Source organism: Panthera tigris, chromosome A1, assembly GCF_018350195.1.
Source record: "Panthera tigris isolate Pti1 chromosome A1, P.tigris_Pti1_mat1.1, whole genome shotgun sequence".
Lineage (NCBI taxonomy): Eukaryota > Metazoa > Chordata > Mammalia > Carnivora > Felidae > Panthera > Panthera tigris.
In genome coordinates, this window is record NC_056660.1 from 86,445,478 (window position 1) to 86,466,976 (window position 21,499).

The window sequence follows — 21,499 nt, forward strand, 5'->3', positions numbered from 1 at the left end:
TTAATGTATTAAGACTTGTTTTGTGGCCTAAAATGTGATCTATTCTGAAGAATGTTCTATGTGTACTTGAAAGTAATGTGTAACCCACTGTTCTAAATGCAGTGTTTTGAATATATGTTAGATCCATCTGGTCCAATGTGTCATTCAAAGCCAGTTTCATTGTTTTTCTGCCTGGATAATCTATCCATTGATGTAAGTGTGTTTTTAAAAAGTCCTTTGCTATTATTGTATTTCTGTCATTTTGCCCTTTATTTCTGTTTTATATATTTAGGTGTTTTCCATGTTTGGTGCATATATATTTATAATTTTTATATCCTTAGGTTACTTCCTTTATCATTATATAGAGTTATTCTTAGTCTCTTATTCCATTCTGTTTTAAAGTATATTTTGTCCAATATAAGTATTGCTACCCCAGGTTTCCTTTTGCTTCCATTTACATTAGTAAATATTTCTCTATCCCCTCACTTTCAATCTGCAGGTATCTTTAGGTCTGAAGTGAGTCTCTCTTGTAGGCAGTCTTGCTTTTTTAACCATTCAGCCTCTCTCTCTGCCATACAGTGTTATATTAGTTTCAGGTGTATAATATAGAGATTCAGTAATTCTATACATTATTCAGTGCTCATCATGATAAGTATACTCTTAATCCCCTTCACTTATTTCACCCATCCCCCATCCACTTCCCCTCTAGTAGCCATCAGTTTGTTCTCTCTACGTAGGAGACTGTTTTTGGTTTGTGTCTTTTTTTCTTTATTTTGTTTCTTAAATTTCACATATGAATGAAATCATATGGTATTTGTCTTTCTCTGATTGACCTATTCACTAAGCATTACACTTTCTAGATCTATCAATGTTGTTGCAAATTGCAAGATTTCATTCTTTTCTTGTATTAGTTTTATATATATATATATATATATATATATATTATATATAACATATATATACATAATACACCATATATCTAGTATCACTATATATGTTAGTATATATATAGTATTACCATATATATTATACATATATAATACACTATATATATAGTATTTCTATATATATTACTATATCTATAGTATTACTATTTCTATATCTATATCTAAATCTATATCTATATCTATATCTATATCTATATCTATATCTATCTATATCTATATCTATGTCTATATCTATATCTATTCAAATTAGAGTCTTTGTATTCTTTAGGTAAATATCCAGTAGTGGAGTTACTGGATTATATGGTATTTCTATTTTTAATTATCTGAAGAATGTCTATACTGTTTTTCAGTGGCTGCACCAATTTGCATTCCCACCAACAATGCACAAGAGTTCCTTTTTCTCCACATCCTTGCCAATATGTGTTTCTTGTGCATGTGTGTGTGCGTGTGTGTGTGTGTGTATGTTTCTTTTAGCCATTTCGACAGGTGTGAGGAAATATCTTATCATGGTTTCAATTTCAATTTCCCAGAGATGAATGATGTTGAGCATCTTTTTATATGTCTGCTGGAAATCTGGATGTCTTCTCAGGAGAAATATTTGTTCATGTCTCTGCCAAATACCCTATGTCTTTTGATTGGAGCATTTAGTTTCTTTAGATTTAAAGTAATTATTGATTGGTATGTACTTATTGTAATTTTATTTCTCACTTTGTGGTTGTTTTTGTAATTCTTGTGTGTTCCTTTCATTTTGTCTTACTATTTTCACTATTTCTTTAGTGGAATGCTTTAAAATCCTTTAAAATTTTTGTCTATCTGTTATAGGTTTTTTAATTGTGTTTACCATTAGCTTCACATATAACATCTTATTAATATAGTAGTCTACATTATCACTAAAGTTTGAACCCATTTTAAAAGCACTAGATTTTTACTCCACTCTGCACATTTTATGTATATTATGTCATAGTTTACATTCTTTATTTTGTGCATCCCTTGGCTGATTTTTGAATTTATAATTTATTTTACTGCTTTTGTGTTTTAACCACCATGCTGATTTTATAATGATTAATCTACTACCTTTTTATATGTTTGCATTACCTTTTAAAGGTTTTCCTTTTACAATGTTCTTTCTCCTGATTATGGTCTTTTCTTTCCACTCAAATAATTCCCTATCATATTTTTTGTAAGGCTGGTTAAATGATAATAAACTCCTTTAACTCTTGTTTATCTGGGAAATTTTATAACCCCTTCTATTCTGAATAGTGATTTTGCTGGATTATCTTGGCTTCAGGATTTTTTTTAATCTTTTGAGGGCTTTGAATATATCATGCTTCCTTCTTTTGGCTTGTAAAGTTTTTGTTAAAAGATCAGTTGATATAGGTCACCTGGTGGCTGAGTCGGTTAACTGTCCAAGTCTTGGTTTTGACTCAGGTCATGATGTCATGATTTGTGAGGTCAAGCCCCTGCATTGGACTCTGTGCTGACAGTGTGGAGCCTGTTTTACATTCTCTCTCTCCTTCTCTCTCTGCCCCTCCCTTGCTTACTTTCTGTCTCTATCTCAGAATAAATTAATTAATTAATTAATTAATTAAACTAAAAGAAAATTTTTTAAAAGATCAGCTGATAGCTTTATGGGATTTCCCTTGTATATAACTTTTCTCTTCTCTACTGCTTTTAAAGTTCTTTTATCACTACTTTTTACCATTTTATTTGTTATGTGTCTTGGTGTACATCTCCTGGGGTTGATTTTTCGGGGGTTCTCTGTGCCTCCTGGATGTGGCTGTTTTCTTCCCCAGATTAGGGAAATTTTCAGCTATTATTTCTTTAAACAAATGTTTTGCCCCCATCTCTCTGTCTTCTCTTTCTGATATCTTTATAATGCAAATGGTATTAGGTTTGATAATGTCACCTAATTCCCTTAACCTATTCTTATATTTTTTATATTTTTTTCTCTTTGCTGTTTAGCTTCATTACTTTCCATTACCCTGTCTTCCAGATCATTGATCTGCTCTTCTGCTCCCTCTAATATGCTATTGATTCCCTTTACTGTATGTTTTATTTCAGTTATTGAGATCTTCATCTCTGGTTCTTTTTTATATTTTCTCTCTCTTTGTTGAAGGTCTCACTGAGATTTTCTCTTCTTTCCTCAAGTCCAGTGAGTATCTTTATGACCATTACTTTGAATTTTCTAACAGGCATATTGCCTATTTGTTTTATTTTGCTCTTTTGCTGTGGCATTGTGCTATTCTTTTATTTGAGACATATCCCTCTGTCTCCTCATTGTGTCTGACTGTCTGTATTTGTTTCTATGTATTAAGAAAGTCATCTATGTTCCTGATCTTGAAAGTAGTGCTTTATGAAGAAGAGTCCTATGGTGCCTTGTAGCACAATATCTCTTATTCACCAGAACCAAGCACTTCAGGTGCATCTTCCACGTCAGTTGTATGTTCCCAACTCTTGCAGCTGAGCCATGTTTGTTTTCAGTCCAGTTGTCTGCAGTGACCCATTTTGCCTGTTATATGCACACTAAGCTGGGTTTGGTTCTAGTTCTGTTAATGGGCTTGTCTCCAGTTGCCATGGGCTTGTAGTTGGCAGTGTCAGTAGTCAGAGCTGATGCCTCCCTCAGCCTATTTGCTGGGACTGCTGTCACAGTGAATGCAGGGCACTTTCACTATGCTGCCTCCTGAGAGACTTTTGTTGTTGGGATGATCTGACCATCAGACCAGATGATTACTCTAAATCCATCTATTGAGACTTCAGTCACACCAACTTGAAAGGTGCTCTCCCTGTTTTGCCCCCTGAAAAGCTTTCATTGGTGGGCGAGATCAGTTAGACTAGATGCCTGCCCCCAGTTCATCCACTTGGGTTGAAATTGCACTGATCAGTCAAGCACTTCTCTGTGCTGCCAGCTATAGGATTCAGTTGCTGGGACTGCTGGTACACTGGTCTGATTATCTTCTCTTCTCCCCAAGGCAGGAGTCACTTCCAAGTGGTACTAGTCCCTGTTGGGATTGCTTCCAGGGTGTGTTGGGGCTTGAGGCACTTTGGAGGGAGGCCTACAGAGTGGGGTGGGTTAGAGGGTGTAGATCTGCAGGGAAATGTGTGGGTGAAGTGCATGGAATTAGCAATGTGGAAGACATTCCTGCAAATATTGTCTGGTTATTTAGAAAATGGTGACCACCAGTATTTTTATTCTTGGTGAAGCCTTTTAATGATACCTGCCCCTCCAATACATGTTCTGAGATTAGTAAATAAATCTCTTGTACACTCTAGGCACTTTTCAAACTGCTGCTTCTATGCTGCATCTCAGCAGGGTTCGCTCTTATGTTGTCTCCTTAAGGGTGGGCACTCAGTTTCCTATTGCCCTCCAGCTGTCCTAGAGCTAAACCCACTGATTTTTAAAGTACCTGGAGTTAAGGCCCACTGACTATATAAACCCACTTGTTTCCAAAGGCAACAAGTATTTGTTTCCCAACTATGTATCTTCCTTTTCTACCTTTTTCAATATGGCCTCCTCTTTATGATTAACTATGGAAGATCTGTTCTCCCAGTCTTCAGGACCTTTTCAGAGTTGGTTGCATTGATGTGTCTGTTATCTCAATGTCTCTGTGGGGCGAAGTGATCTCAGGATCTTCCTAGGCCTGCCATCTTCCCAGAAATCCAATATACTGAATTTTAAGACAAAACTCTTCACCTTCCTTCAGCAGAAGTAGCTAGTCATAGATTAAATTAATTAGTATGTTGTGAGCAAAGCTATATGCACAAACCTTATATTTGTTTTTTACTAATCTTTGAATCTTGATTTACCATTGGAGGAAAATACAATAAGCAACTAAATTTGATACATTTATTCTTTTATAATGACTCCCAGCTTCTCCTCTCAGAAAGGTCAATATCAAAACCTATGGATTTTTGAACTGTGACCTCAGTCACAGTTGGAAGCAAAAACTTCCAATATGTGAAAAAAGTCAAAATTTAAGTAAAAATCAGGTTAACAAATGGTCTGGTCTTATATTGTAAAAGTTTATTGAGTAGATTATACCTCAAAAATGAAATAGATTATGAGTGGAAATTTTGTCATTTGAAATTTGTAGAGCAGTGTTGGAATTGGATGTTAGGTCATATATTGAGGGATGTTCAATGCCCTAGGAAGATTCCACCATTTCCATGTCTTCAAACCTTACAAAGAAATGTAGAATACTCTATAACCTTATGTCAATTTATATGGCTTAACCAAAACCACAAAGATGTCATGTTTCAGAGATGCAGAAACACTCCTTTGGAGGCTACTAGTTTGTATCATCTTTTTTAGTGGAAGCATGAGATTTCTAGTGGGGAAGCACAAGTTCATAATCATGGTCAGCGGTACAGGAAGAAGGCCTAGTAGCACAAGTCATCCTGAGAAGAGCATATTCTGTTTCGGGCCCATTTCTAAATGGCTTCACTGTCTTTGTGGTGGAGTCGATATTCTCATAACCATCATCGTTGGAGCTCAGGGAGGGCCTCCGATAGGAACTGTGACTAATGACAGTGTAGCACACTTCCTCAGAACCACTGCCATTCTCATGTTCCTGCCAAGCACAGAAAAATAAAAATAATAATAAATAAAGGATCCAGGATCATCTATCAAATTTGCGCTCAACATCTGCCCTTTGTTTCTTCTTGTCTGATGGTGATCTTACATTAGGTATCCAAACTACTACTCATTATGCTTTCATTTCACTTCAAATATTAAAAGGGAAAAGAAGGATACTATTATCCTTCTGAATATTTTTTTAAAAAAGTAATGATATACATTAAGTCACAAATATTCAGACATAATATATGCAATAATTATATGTCAATAAGTAGTCAAACTACATAAAAAATAAAGTGTCATAAGATAAAATACGATTAAAATTTTGACCTTAAATACATTTTTGTTGCATAGACCATGAAAAAAAATGGAAAACATTAAAATACTGCATTATAATTAAATCAATAAAATGCTTGTGATATAGTATTAAAAGGAATAAACATTCTTTATGTGTCTATTAACCACCATGTGGTCCACCATGTTTGTAAATATAAATGCTAATTCCTGGGTTTAAACTTTAGAAGGCAATATGAAAAGCTGAAAAGAATTAATGTTTTTAGTGGTCAAATTATAAGTGTAAATTGACTTAATTTTATTTTTGTTACAGTAGTTTTGAAAATTAAAATGATAAGCTTCAGTAGAATTAGGACAACAATAAGGACAACAACAAACTTGCCAATCATTTAAATCAGTTAAAATATATATATTTTTTAATTTTACAATTTTTGCATTAAAAATATAAGGAAAATTATTTAAAACATAAACTGCTTTACAAGCTCATTCAGAAATTATCAGAAGGACCTATAGCTACCCTTAAATGAAGTCATCTGTATTTTGACATTTATCACACAAGTTAATATTTTTATTACCTGATTAGAGGCAGATAAAACTTCTTTGCCTAAAGGATAAAAACAAAAATTGACATTTTTGGACTATCACAAGTTAGGGGGAAAAGGTTTTCAATACAGTGATCTAACTGCAAAGAAGCCCATCATCTAATCATGTGACATTATCTCATGTTGTTATGGAGGTTCTCAGACCTGAATGACAAGATCAAGAAAGAATATATGTTCAGGAAGCATTAATACTATGTTTTTGTGTAAGTGACATGCACCATATTTGCTGAATAAATGTGGATTTTGGAATTGGGTAATAAAATTTTCTCCACAAACATGCCATAAAAATAAAGTATGGGAAGTTCAAAGAAAAAAAAATTATATATGAAATTTAGGATATAAATTTGATTAAAGTATCACAGGGAAATCATATGTATTTTTTTAATTTTGTAAAGTTTACTAACTTTTGAGAAAGGGAGAGACAGAGTGCAAGCAGGGGAGGAGCAAAGAGAGAGCAGGAGACAAAGAATCTGAAGCAGACTCCAGACTCTGAGCTGTCAGCACAGAGTCTGATGTAGGGCTTGAACTTGCAAACTGCGAGATAATTACCTGAGCCACAGTCGGATGCTTAACCGACTGAGCCACCCAGACACCCCATATAATTTTTAAAGATAAGCAATCATAGAGATAGATACTCAAATAACAAGATTAACTATTTCAAATTAAATACAAATATATTCAAGCTAATTATATCTGTCAATGATGAAGTAGTTTGTATTTTTGTTGTTAAGATTAGATTCACAAGTACCATTTTTTAGATACTTATATATTCACTTGTTCATGTCAATTTTTAAGAGTTTATTTTGGTTTTTCATTTCCTTGCCTCAGGAGACATATCTAGAAAGAACTTGCTACAATGCCAGAGAGGTTACAAAACTAAAAAGGTAACCTACAAAATGATAGAAGATATTTACAAATGACATATTTGATAAGGTTTTATACCTAAAACATATTAAGAACTTATAAAACTCAATACCCAAAAAACATAATCCAATTACAAAATGGGCAGAAGACTTGAATAGACATTTTTCCAAAGAAGACATCCAGATGACCAACAGACACATGAAAATATGCTTAACATCACTCATTATCAGGTTAATACAAATTAAAACCATGTTGATACCACCTCATACCTGTCAGAATGGCTAAAATTAACAACACACAAAACAACAGGTGTTGGTGAGGATGTGGAAAAAGGGGAACCTTCTTGCACTGTTGGTGGGGATGCAAACTGGTGCAGCAACTGTAGAAAACAGTACGGAGGTTCTCCAAAAAGTTATAGTGTTTGTTTTAAAGTATAAATTGTCCAATATAAGTATTGCTACTCTGGCTTTCTTTTGACATACATTTGCATGATAAATGTTTCTCTAGCCCTTCACTTTCAGTCTTTTGGAAGAGCAACTTAAAATCACTCAATGGCTGTTCCTACCCATTCAGCAGCCTGAACAGTGGGATCTGCAGACTAGTTTTCGGTGGCAAGCTGAGTACTCCAATCTTCAGTAAGGAACTGCTGAATAGGCGCAGAGGGCACCTGCATGCCTTCAGGGCAGTCTGCGACTTCAGGATGAGTGAACTCAGGAGGTGAAAAAGTACATTCACCTGGAAATTGCTCCTTGATCACAGTCTTTTCAGCAGAGGTGTGCTCTTTCTTTTCAGGATCTCTGTAGAAGTAGAGATCAGGTATGATATCCCATAAGTGTTCACAGGCTATATCATTCATTCAAACAACTTCCTGGGCAAGCATCCACCAGATCAGACCCATTTAGTGAGCTCCCTATTGTTGCACAAGATGGCAATGTCCACATAGTGCAGAGGAGAGTCTGTGTTACACAGAGCGATGGTAGGCAGGTTAACATAAGATGCCTCTGTGAGATCTGGTTGTCAGCCCTGGGATCAGTAGCCATCAGAGGTCTTGGTTCCCAGAAGACCTCCTGGATCTAGTTAGTGAAGTTTCCAAAAATGAAATAGCCAGCAATAAGTGTGGCTCCAGTAGCATCAACACACTGCAGCCCAGCTCACTGGCCAGTACTCCTGGATGGGATAACACTGACATCAGCCAGGTTTTCAATGGCAACACAGGCACAAGCTGCCAGCAGAAGCTTCTCTCAGGTTCTCTTCAGATCTTTGACGTAGATGCCATTAATTTTTCTTTTGTAGATGTACTGTTCCATTTGGAAGTCAAGGTTGGTGCTACCTATATGGGTTTCTGCCACAAGGAATTTGAGGACATCCTCCTCATTCATTTGCAGGACATCAAGTCTCTGGATTTTTCCCTTTAAGTTATGACTAGAATGCAATATCATATGAATCCCTCCCTGGGTAGCATGGAAAGGGATGGGTCTTTATTTTTTTAATCCATTCTGACACTTTATGTGTTTTGAGTGAAATATTTAGTACATTTACATTCAAAATAATTATTGATCGATATGTATTTATTGCCATTTTTTTACTTATTTTGTCCTTGTTTCTGGAGATTTTCTCTGATCCTTGCTTGTCTTTCTATGCTTTCCTGATTTTCTTTAATGGTATATTTGGATTTTTTCTCTTTATTGTTTGCATGTTTACTACTGGTTCTTACTATATGGTTACTATTACATTTGTATACAAACTCTTCTTCAAATTGAAATCTATATTAAGTTGATAGTCATTCAAGTTTCAACCCATTTTTCCCCTTCCTTCCCCTGTTTTATGTTATCATATTTTATAACCTTTTTTTTTAGTGTGAGTTCCTTGACCAAATTTTATAGAAATATTCATTTTTACTACTTTTCTGTTTCATGTGTTTACACTGTCACTTGAGATCTCTCCTTTCCACTTAAAGAGTCCTCTTTAGACTCAGCGGGACAAAATTTCAGAGGCAGCTGGGAAGATGGCAGCGTAGGAGGGCGCTGGGCCCACTGCGCGTCCCGCTGATCACTTAGATTCCACTTACACCTGCCTAAATAACCCAGAAAACTGCCAGAAGACTAGCAGAACGGAGTCCACAGAGCCAAGCGCAGATGAGAGGCCCACAGAAGAAGGCCCCTCCCGAAGCGGATCTCCGAAGGAAAAGCGAGCTGAGCCTGCCCCTCCCGCTTGTGCACCTAGCTGATCCACCCCAGGTAATAAGCCAGATCCCCAGCACCACAAGCCTGGCAGTGTGCAAGTAGCCCAGATGGGCCACACAACCCCACAGTGAATCCCGCCTCTAGGAGAGGGGAAGAGAAAGCACACACCAGTCTGACTGTGGCCCCAGCAGTGGGCTGGGGGCAGACATCAGGCCTGACTGTGGACCCGCCCACCATCGCAAGTTATTCAAGACAGCACAGTGGAAGTGCCCGTCGGTTCCACACCACTCCAGGGACAATCCAAAATGACCAAACTGAAGAATTCCCCTCAAAAAACGTCCAGGAAACAACAACAGGTAACGAACTGATCAAAAATGATTTAAACAATATAACAGAAAGTGAATTTAGAATAATAGTCATAAAATTAATCACTGGGCTTGAAAACAGTATAAAGGACAGCAGAGAATCTATTGCTACAGAGATCCAGAGAATAAGGAACAGCCAGGAGGAGCTAAAAAATGCTATTTATGAGCTGCAAAATAAAATGGAGACAACCAAGGCTCGGATTGAAGAGGCAGAGGAGAGAATAGGTGAACTAGAAGATAAAATTATGGAAAAAGAAGAAGCTGAGAAAAAGAGAGATAAAATCCAGGAGTATGAGGGTAAAATTAGATAACTAAGTGATGCACTAAAGAGAAATAATCTGCGCATAATTGGTATTCCAGAGGAGGAAGAGAGAGGGAATGGTGCTGAAGGGGTACTTGAAGAAATCATAGCTGAGAACTTCCCTGATCTGGGGAAGGAAAAAGGCACTGAAATCCAAGAGGCACAGAGAACTGCCTTCAGACGTAACTTGAATCGATCTTCTGCACAACATATCATAGTGAAACTGGCAAAATACAAGGATAAAGAGACAATTCTGAAAGCAGCTAGAGATAAACGTGCTCTAACATATAAAGGGAGACCTATAAGACTCGTGACTGATCTCTCTACTGAAACTTGGCAGGCCAGAAAGGAATGGCAGGAGATCTTCAATGTAATGAACAGAAAAAATATGCAGCCGAGAATCCTTTATCCAGCAAGTCTGTCATTTAGAATAGAAGGAGAGATAAAGGTCTTCCCAAACAAACAAAAACTGAAGGAATTCGTCACCACGAAACCAGCCCTACAAGAGATCCTAAGGGGGATCCTGTGAGACAAAGTACCAGAGACATCGCTACAAGCATGAAAACTATGGACATCACAATGACCCTAAACCCATATATTTCTATAATAACACTGAATGTAAATGGATAAATGTGCCAACCAAAAGACATAGGGTATCAGAATGGATAAAAAAACAAAACCCATCTATTTGCTGTCTACAAGAGACTCATTTTAGACCTGAGAACACCTTCAGATCGAGAGTGAGGGGATGGAGAACTATTTGTCATGCTACTGGAAGTCAAAAGAAAGCTGGAGTAGCCATACTTATATCAGACAAACTAGACTTTAAATTAAAGGCTGTAACAAGAGATGAAGAAGGACATTATAGAATAATCACAGGGTCTATCCATCAGGAAGAGCTAACAATTATAAATGTCTATGCACCAAATACAGGAGCCCCCAAGTATATAAAACATTACTCGTGAACATAACCAACCTTACTGATAAGAATGTAGTAATTGCAGGGGACTTGAACACCCCATTTACAGAAATGGATAGATCATCAAGACACATGGTCAATAAAGAAACAAGGGCCCTGAATGATACATTGGATTAGATGGACTTGACAGATATATTTAGAACTCTGCATCCCAAAGCAACAGAATATACTTTCTTCTTGAGTGCACATGGAATATTCTCCAAGATAGATCATATACTGGGTCACAAAACAGCCCTTCATAAGTTTACAAGAATTGAAATCATACCATGCATACTTTCAGACCACAATGCTATGAAGCTTGAAATCAACCACAGGAAAAAGTCTGGAAAACCTCCAAAAGCATGGAGGTTAAAGAACACCCTACTAAAGAATGAGTGGGTCAACCAGGCAATTAGACAAGAAATTAAAAAATGTATGCAAACAAACGAAAAAGAAAATACAACAATCCAAAAGCTTTGGGATGCAGCGAAGGCAGTCCTGAGAGGAAAATACATTGCAATCCAGGCCTATCTCCAGAAACAAGAAAAATCCAAAATACAAAATCTAACAGCACACCCAAAGGAAATAGAAGCAGAAGAGCAAAGACAGCCTAAACCCAGCAGAAGAAGAGAAATAAGAAAGATCAGAGCAGAAATAAACAATATCGAATTTAAAAAAAACTGTAGACCAGATCAACGAAACCAAGAGTTATTTTTTTTTAAACATAAACAAAATTTTTAACCCTCTAGCCAGGCTTCTCAAAAAGAAAAGGGAGATGACCCAAATAGATAAAATCATGAATGAAAATAGAATTATTACAACCAATCCCTCAGAGATACAAGCAATTATCAGGAATACTATGAAAAATTATATGCCAACAAACTGGACAACCTGGAAGATATGGACAAATTCCTAAACACCCACACTCTTCCAAAACTCAATCAGGAGGAAATAGAAAGCTTGAACAGACCCATAACCAGCGAAGAAATTGAATCAATCATCAAAAATCTCCCAACAAATAAGAGTCCACGGCCAGATGGCTTCCCAGGGGAGTTCTACCAGACGTTTAAAGCAGAGATAATACCTATCCTTCTCAAGCTATTCCAAGAAATAGAAAGGGAAGGAAAACTTCCAGACTCATTCTATGAAGCCAGTATTACTTTGATTCCTAAACCAGACAGAGACCCAGTAACAAAAGAGAACTACTGACCAATATCCCTGATGAAGATGGATGCAAAAAATCTCCATAAGATACTAGCAAATCGAATTCAACAGCTTATACAAAGAATTATTCACCATGATCAAGTGGGATTCATTCCTGGGATGCAGGGCTGGTTCAACATTCGCAAATCAATCAACGTGATACATCACATTAATAAAAGAAAAGAGAAGAACCATATGATCCTGTCAATCGATGCAGAAAAGGAATTTGACAAAATTCAGCACCCTTTCTTTTTTTTTAAAAAATTTTTTTAACATTTATTTTTGAGACAGAGAGAGACCGAGCATGAATGGGGGAGGGTCAGAGAGAGAGGGAGACACAGAATGTGAAACAGGCTCCAGGCTCTGAGCAGTCAGCACAGAACCTGACGCGGGGCTCGAACTCATGGACCGCGAGATCGTGACCTGAGCCGAAGTCGGACGTTCAACCGACTGAGCCACCCAGGCGCCCCATAGCACCCTTTCTTAATAAAAACCCTCGAGAAACTCAGGATAGAAGGAACATACTTAGAGATCATAAAAGGCATTTATGAAAACCCCACAGCTAACATCATCCTCAATGGGGAAAAACTGAGAGCTTTTTCCCTGAGATCAGGAACACGACAGGAATGCTCACTCTCACCGCTGTTGTTTAACATAGTGTTGGAAGTTCTAGCATCAGCAATCAGACAACAAAAGGAAATCAAAGGCATCAAAATTGGCAAGCATGAAGTCAAGCTTTCACTTTTTGCAGATGACATGATATTATACATGGAAAATCCAATAGACTCCACCAAAAGTCTGCTAGAACTGATACGTGAATTCAGCAAAGTCACAGGATACAAAATCAATGTACAGAAATCAGTTGCATTCTTATACACTAATAATGAAGCAACAGAAAGACAAATAAAGAAACTGATCCCATTCACAATTGCACCAAGAAGCATAAAATACCTAGGAATAAATCTAACAAAAGATGTAAAAGATCTGTATGCTGAAAACTATAGAAAGCTTATGAAAGAAGTTGAAGAAGATATAAAGAAATGGAAAAACATTCCATGCTCATGGATTGGAAGAATAAATATTGTGAAAATATCAATACTACCCAAAGCTATCTACACATTCAATGCAATCCCAATCAAAATTGCACCAGCATTCTTCTCGAAACTAGAAGAAGAAATCCTAAAATTCATATGGAACCACAAAAGGCCCCGAATAGCCAAAGTAATTTTGAAGAAGAAGACCAAAGCAGGAGGCATCACAATCCCAGACTTTAGCCTCTACTACAAAGCTGTCATCATCAAGACAGCATGGTATTAGCACAAAAACAGACACGTAGACCAATGGAATAGAATAGAAACCCCAGAACTAGACCCACAAAAGGATGGCCAACTAATCTTTGACAAAGCAGGTGAGAACATCCAATGGCAAAAAGACAGTCTCTTTAACAAATGGTGCTGGGAGAACTGGACAGCAACATGCAGAAGGTTGAAACTAGACCACTTTCTCACACCATTCACAAAAATAAACTCAAAATGGATAAAGATCCTGAATGTGAGACAGGAAACCATCAAAACCCTACAGGGGAAAGCAGGAAAAGACCTCTCTGACCTCAGCCATAGCAATTTCTTACTTGACACATCCCCAAAGGCAAGGGAATTAAAAGCAAAAATGAACTACTAGGACCTTATGAAGATAAAAAGCTTATGCACAGCAAAGGAAACAACCAACAAAACTAAAAGGCAACCAGCAGAATGGGAAAAGATATTTGCAAATGACATATCAGACAAAGGGCTAGTATCCAAAATCTATAAAGAGCTCACCAAACTCCACACCTGAAAAACAAATAACCCAGTGAAGAAATGGGCAGAAAACATGAATAGACACTTCTCTAAAGAAGACATCCGGATGGCCAACAGGCACATGAAAAGATGCTCAACGTCGCTCCTCATCAGGGAAATACAAATCAAAACCACACTCAGATATCACCTCACGCCAGTCAGAGTGGCCAAAATGAACAAATCAGGAGACTATAGATGCTGGAGAGGATGTGGAGAAATGGGAACCCTCTTGCACTGTTGCTGGGAATGCAAACTGGTGCAGCCACTCTGGAAAACAGTGTGGAGGTTCCTCAGAAAATTAAAAATAGACCTACCCTATGACCCAGCAATAGCACTGCTAGGAATTTACCCAAGGGATACAGGAGTACTGATGCATAGGGGCACTTGTACCCAATGTTTATAGCAGCACTCTCAACAATAGCCAAATTATGGAAAGAGCCTAAATGTCCATCAACTGATGAATGGATAAAGAAATTGTGATTTATATACACAATGGAGTACTATGTGGCAATGAGAAAGAATGAAATATGGCCCTTTGTAGCAACGTGGATGGAACTGGAAAGTGTAATGCTAAGTGAAATAAGCCATACAGAGAAAGACAGATACCATATGTTTTCACTCTTATGTGGATTCTGAGAAACTTAACAGAAACCCATGGGGGAGGGAAAGAGAAAAAAAGGAGGTTAGAGTGGGAGACAGCCAAAGCATAAGAGACTCTTAAAAACTGAGAACAAACAGGGTTGATGGGGGGGTGGGAGGGAGGGGAGGGTGGGTGATCGGTATTGAGGAGGGCACCTTTTGGGATGAGCACTGGGTGTTGTATGGAAACCAATTTGACAATAAACTGCATGTATTGAAAAAAAACAAAATTTCAGTTTAAAAACAAAAAAAAGAGTCCTCTTTAATATTTCTTGCAAGGCTGGTTCAATGGTCACAAACTCCTCTCATGTTTTTGTGTCTGGTAAACTCATTATCACTCCTTCTATTCTGAAAGACAGTCCTGGTGGACAAAGTATTCTTGGATGCAGATTTTTCCATTTATCATGTTTTATATAGCATGCCACTCCCTCTGGCCTACCAAGTTTCTGTTAAGAAATCTCCACCTAGCGTTATGGCCCTCCATGTAAGTTAAGAACTTCTTTTGTCTTGCTGCTTTTATGATTTTCTCTTTATTGCTCTATTTTGCAAATGTATTTACAATGTCTTGGTGTTGGTTTGCATTTATTGATTTTGAAGGGAGTTCTCTGTGTCTCCTGGCTCTGGATGTCTGTTTCCTTCCCCAGATGAGGGAAGGTTTCAGCCATTATTTCTTCAAGTAAATTTTTTATGCCCCTTTCTCTCTTTTCTTCTTTTAGAACTACTATGATATGAATGTTATTATATTTGATGGAGTCACTGGGTTCCCTAAATGTATTCTCCTTTTGCATAATTCTTCCTTCTGTCTTTGTTCAGCTTCATCGCATTCCATTACTTTGTCTCACAGACCATTAATTCATTCCTCTGACTCTTCTACCCTTCTGCTCCTTGCATCAACTGCGTTTTTAATCTTGTTTATTTCATCCTTCATATCTGATTATTGTTTTTTGTTTTGTCCCTGTGGTAAGGGTCTCACTGTTGTCTTCTATTCTTTTCTCAAGCCCAGTGAGTATCTATATGATCATTGCCTTGAATTCTATATCAGGCATGTTACTTATATACGTTTCACTTAGATCTCTGGCCAAGGCCTTATGTCGTTCTTTCATTTGGGATAAATTCCTCTGTCTTCACATTTTGTCTAAGACTCTGACGTCTTTTGTGTGTTAGAAAAGCCACTTATGTCTCTTATTCCTGAAAGTAATGGCCTTGTGAAAAAGAAGTTAGGTAGTGGCTAGCACCTCAGGGAGTGTGTTGTGTGTGCTGTGTGTGCTCTGCTCTTGTCTTCTGGCTGCTCCATCCTTCATGACAGTCATCTGTAGAGGCTCTCCTTGCCTGCAGTCATCAGTATTTTGTCCCTAGTCAGAATGTGGTGAGTTTTAACTAGGTGTGCTTTGATCTGCTTGTGTAATGAAACTTGACACCAGTACCACTGGAAGTGAGGCCCTGCAGAACTCTCTTGTTTTCTTGGGAAACATGGTGTGGGAAGGGGTTTTAGCTGGTTTTCTGGGGAAGTCCCATGCTGGGAGTGAGGCAAATGTGACTGAAAAGAGCAGGTCACCAGATCACAGTTCCGTTGGTCTTGGTGTAAGCAAATTATCCAGTGTCTACACTATGCTGTTTTTTGCAGGTGATCTGTGCTTATGCTGAGGTGTGCAGGTGATGGAAATGGCACTGGCCAGATCCTTTGTTCCAAGAGAAGTGTCTCCATGAAAGCTGCCTCTCAGGGATGCATTCTGAGAAGACCAAATAATCTCCCACCCGTGTGCCCCAACTCCTTCAGATCATTGTTTCCATGCTGCCTACTCCCAGGTTGTCAGCCCAGCCTGCTGCCATTTAAAATTCCAACTTTTAGGCCCTACTGGTTGCAAGAACTCACAAAATTCAGGTGCTCTCATTTTCTAAGCCAATGGTTTTGGGGAAATGTTCTCCTTGTGCATTCCTCTGTTTGCTAATCTCTCTCCCATCCTTCTCTGCAACCATGGCTACCTCCCTTATACAGCACCCGTGATCTTTTTCTCCCCTAAACTACATTTCTGCACTTCCTCCCTTCTTCATTGTGGTTTCTTCTCTCCCTTTCATTGTTGAGTTTGTTCTGTCATTCTTGCCCTCCATTTGTGGGGTATTTAGGATAATTTGCTTATCTAGTCATGTTTGTGGAATGAGGGAAGACTAGATTCCTCCTACTAGATTCCCCCACTGCCATTTTCCTGCTCCCCACAACTAGTATTTTTTAAATTAGCAATATAGAATGAGGGAAGTCACAGAGTACTAAATATGGAAAAAATCCCAATTTATAAGAGGAATATTGAGTAATTCTTAAATTTACAACTTAATTGACTTGATGGTGACCCATAAAATCTTTGTATATATTAAATAAATTTAACAGTTTCTGCAAAACAACAATATGTTAATAATTTCTCATAGCTCACTATTTTTCATAAATAAAAAGTCATGTTCAATGCACTGATTTCATGTATGGAATAACATATATGTATGTATATACGTACATATACATATATATGTGTGTATATATATATATATAAAACTTTATAAATGTATTCATATACAGTTATTTAATTAAACAAAATATCAACCTTAATACTGTTTTATTATCATGAACTGAGGGAATTACATGGCCTTAATACAATTCAATTATACCATTAACAAAAATTTGAAGAACCAACTATCCATATAAAGGGGATGAGAAAATCAGACTACTGGGTGAAGTAGTTGTCATTATTGGTGCTGAAGATGTTAAAATTTCCAGGAACAAGCATATTTAGTCTCAGGTTAAAAACATGGAACATGCCATGACTGCCCTAAAGGCCAGTTGAATTAAGATGCAGAGTAGATTTCTTATTTAAAGTTAGGGTATTGATTAGAAAAGAATATGACTCTTAAAGTCAGAATGATAATATCTGGGAGAATTTCTGATGACTACAATTACCCTGAATCCCAACCTCCAAGGCTTTTGTCAGATGAGGCACTCCTTCTGTTACTGGATAATGAGGTTCTTCATACTGAAAACCTTGAAGACATCATCTTGTGAGAAAAAGTAAAAAATTATTCCTTACCAAAAGCACTTCAATGTATTTATCCTCAAAATGAAAATCAGACCCAACATGTCTTTGAAATGGGGTAGATTGTAATAGCAAGGTATTATGCTAAGAAAACACCAAATCAAGAAAACAAAAGTGTCAATTCAGCATCATGGTTTTGTTATTGAATGAATTCCTAGATTTTGAGGAAAGCATATGTATTTTATATGACTAAATGAATGTCTTCATATCAGTGCACTTACCAGAGGGTCTGGACTTAATACTGCAACTCAGAGATTTAAAAGCACTTCTAATCATTAATTAGAATGGATGCCTAGAAATTGATCTCAGCAATGGCAAAATTAGCAAAATTAGCTCCAGTGTTTCATGTTGTATTAGTCTCCTTTTGCTGCTATAACCAATTACCACAAACCTGATGGTTAAAACAATACATGTTAATTATCTTAAAATACTGGAGATCAGAATTACAAAATGAGTCTCACATCAAGGAATTGATATGGCTGAACTCATTTGTGCAGACTCTAGGGGAGTTACATTCTTTGTCTTTTCTAACTTCTAGAAGGTGGCCTCAGTCCTTGGATAATAGGCCCCCTTTTTTCAATGCCTGTGATATAAAACCAGCATTGGCTGTTTGAATTTTACTCCTACTGCATTATTCTGACACTGTTTCTGCTGTTCCTCTCTTACACCATTTAAAGACCTTTGTGTTTACACTGGCCTCACCTGGATAAACCAGGATAGTCTCAGATGAAAATATGACACCACATACCCAAAATGTGGAGAGGAGAGGAGTGAAGAATGGATCCAAAGTTAAATAACCATCAACTTAATAAGACTGCTACATGCAGAAGTTGTTGTATACAAACCTAATATTAACCACAAATCAAAAACTAGTAAAAAATACAAAGAATAAGGAAAAAGAAATTTAAATGTAACACTAAAGAAAATCAGCAAACTATAGGAGAACAAGAATGTAACAAAGAAAATATTCAGAAACAACCACAAAACAAGTAATAAAATGGCAATAAATATGTATCTACCAATAACCACATTGAATGTAAATGAACTAAATGGTCCAATCAAAAGACCAAAAGGGTTTTAAAAAAAGACAATACTCATCTATATACTGCCTACAAGAGACTCATTTGAGAACTAAAGATATTCGGGGCACCTGGGTGGCTCAGTCAGTTAAGCAGCTGACTTTAGCTCAGGTCATGATCTCACGGTTCATGGGTTTGAGCCCCACATAGGGCTCTGTGCTGATAGCTCAGAGCCTGGAGCCTGCTTCAGATTCTGTGTCTCCTTCTCTTTCTACCCCTCCCCTACTGGTGCTCTGTCTCTCTTTGTCTCTCAAAAATAAATAAAACTCTTTAAAAATTAAAAAAAAGAAATAAAGATACTTGCTAATTGAAAGGGAGTGGGAGAAACATCTATTATGCAAATGGATGTCAAAAGAAAGTTAGAGTACTATACTTATATTGTACAAAATAAGCTTTAAAATAAGTAATAAGAGAAAAAAGGACACTATATAATAATAACAGGGACAATCTAGCATGAAGAACTAACAATTGTAAATATTTATGCACATAGCATAGGTGCTCCCAAATCCATAAAACAGTTAATAAGAAACATAAAACAATAAATTGATAATAATACAATAGCAACAGGGGACTTTCACACCCCACTGCATCAATGAACATGTTGTCTAAATGAAAATCAACAAAGAAACAATGGTTTTGAACAGCACGCTGGACAGATGGACTTGACAGTTATATTCAGAACATTCCATCCTAAAACAACAGAATACACATTTTTTTCAAGTGCAGATGACATTCTCCAGAATATATCACATATTAGGCCAAAAAACAAACCTCAACAAATTGAAAAAGATTGAAATCATACGATGCAACTTTTCTGACCACAACACTATGAAACTAGAAGTCAACCAAAAGAAAAAATCTGGACAGAACACATATATATGGAGGTTAAATGATATGCTACTAAATAATGAATGGATTAACCAAGAAATCAAAGAAGAAATTTTTAAAAAGTACATGGAAAAGGGTGAAAATGAAAGCACAACTGTCAAAAACCTTTTGGATACAGCAAAAGTGGTCATAAGAGAGAATTTAGAGCAATGCAGATCTACCTCAAGAAGCAAGAAAATTTTCAAATCAACAGCCTAATCTTACACCCAAAGGAGCTAGAAAAAGAACAACAAGTGAAACCTAAAGCCAGAAGAGGAGGAAATAATAAAGATTAGAGCAGAAATAAATGATACAGAAACAATGAAAAAAGCAGGTCAATGAAACTAGAAGCTGTTCTTAGAAAAAAATAGTAAAATTGATAAGCCTGTGGTCAGACTACTCAGAAGAAAAGATAAAGGACTCAAATAAATAAAATCACAAATGAGAGAGCAAAAATAAGAAAAATCACAGAATAACAATTATAAGAGAATATTATAAAAAACTATCAGCCAGAAAACGGGACAACCTAGTAGAAATGGAAAAAATTCCTAGAAACATATAAATTACCAAAATTGAAACAGAAAGAAAGAGTAAACCTGAAAAGATGAATTACCAGCAAAGTAATTCAAACAGTAATCAAAAACCTCCCAACAAACAAAAGTCCAGGGCCAGGTGATTTCATAGGCAATTTCTACCAAACATTTAAAGAGAGTTAGTATCTATTCTTCTCAAACTAAAATAGAAAAGGAATGAAAACTTCTAAATTTCTATGAACCTAGAATTACACTACTTGCAAAACCAGATAGACTCCACTAAAAAAAGAAAACTACAGGCCAATATCTCTGATGATGAACACAGATGCAAAAATCTTTGACAACATAGTATCAAACAATTTCAACAAAACATGAAAAAGGTAAGAGAAAGGATAACAGCCATATGATAATTTCAATACATCCAGAGAAAGCATTTGACAAACTACAACATCCATTCATGAAAAAAAAAATTAACAAAGTAGCTTTAGAAAGAACACACTTCAACACAATAAAAGCCTTATTTAAAAAACCAACAGCTATCATCATTTGTAATGAATGAAAACCGAGAGCTTTTCCCTTAAGGCCAAGAATAAGACAAGGATATCCACTCTCACCTCTTTTATTCAATATAGTAATGGAGGCCCTAGCCACCACAATCAGACATACATACATACATACATACATACATGGCATGTGATCAGTAAGGAAGAAGTAAAAACTTTCACTGTCTTCAGATGACATGATGCCCTATATAGAAAACTTGAAAGGCTCATCCAAAAAACTGCTAGGACTGATGAACAAATTCAGTAATGTCACAGGATGCAAAACCCCTGTACAGAAATCTGTTGCATTTCTATAATCAATAATGAAGCTGCAGAAAAAGAAATTAAGGAATCAATCCCATTTAGAATTGCACTGAAAATAATAACATACTTAGGAATAGACCTAACCAAAGAGGTAAAAGACCTGTACTCTTAAACTATAAAACACTAGTGAAAGAAATTGAAAAGAACACAAAGAAATGGAAAGACATTCTATGCTAGTGGATTGGAAGAACAAATATTGTTCAAATGTCTATACTACCCAAAGCAATCTATCAAGGTAATCCTTATCAAAATACTAACATTTTTCACAGAACTGTAATGAACAATTTTAAAATTTGTATGAAGCCATAAAAGAACCTGAATATCCACAGCA

General features: G+C 36.6%; 1 protein-coding gene and 1 pseudogene across 3 annotated transcripts in view; both read right to left on the reverse strand.

Annotated features, from left to right (window-relative positions):
* Window positions 1–4,931: 4,931 nt before the first annotated feature.
* Window positions 4,932–21,499, reverse strand: part of GCSAML (germinal center associated signaling and motility like) — a 62,241-nt gene continuing 45,673 nt past the window's right edge. For all 3 annotated transcript variants that reach the window (XM_042958537.1, XM_007084980.3, XM_007084979.3), the window contains 2 exons: window positions 6,369–6,397; window positions 4,932–5,494 (listed from right to left, as the gene is read on the reverse strand). In XM_042958537.1, coding sequence (XP_042814471.1) covers window positions 5,252–5,494; window positions 6,369–6,397 — 272 coding nt within the window. In that variant the 3' untranslated portion in view covers window positions 4,932–5,251. The remainder of the gene's footprint in view (window positions 5,495–6,368; window positions 6,398–21,499) is intronic.
* On the reverse strand, window positions 7,804–8,698 carry LOC107179913 (annotated as a pseudogene).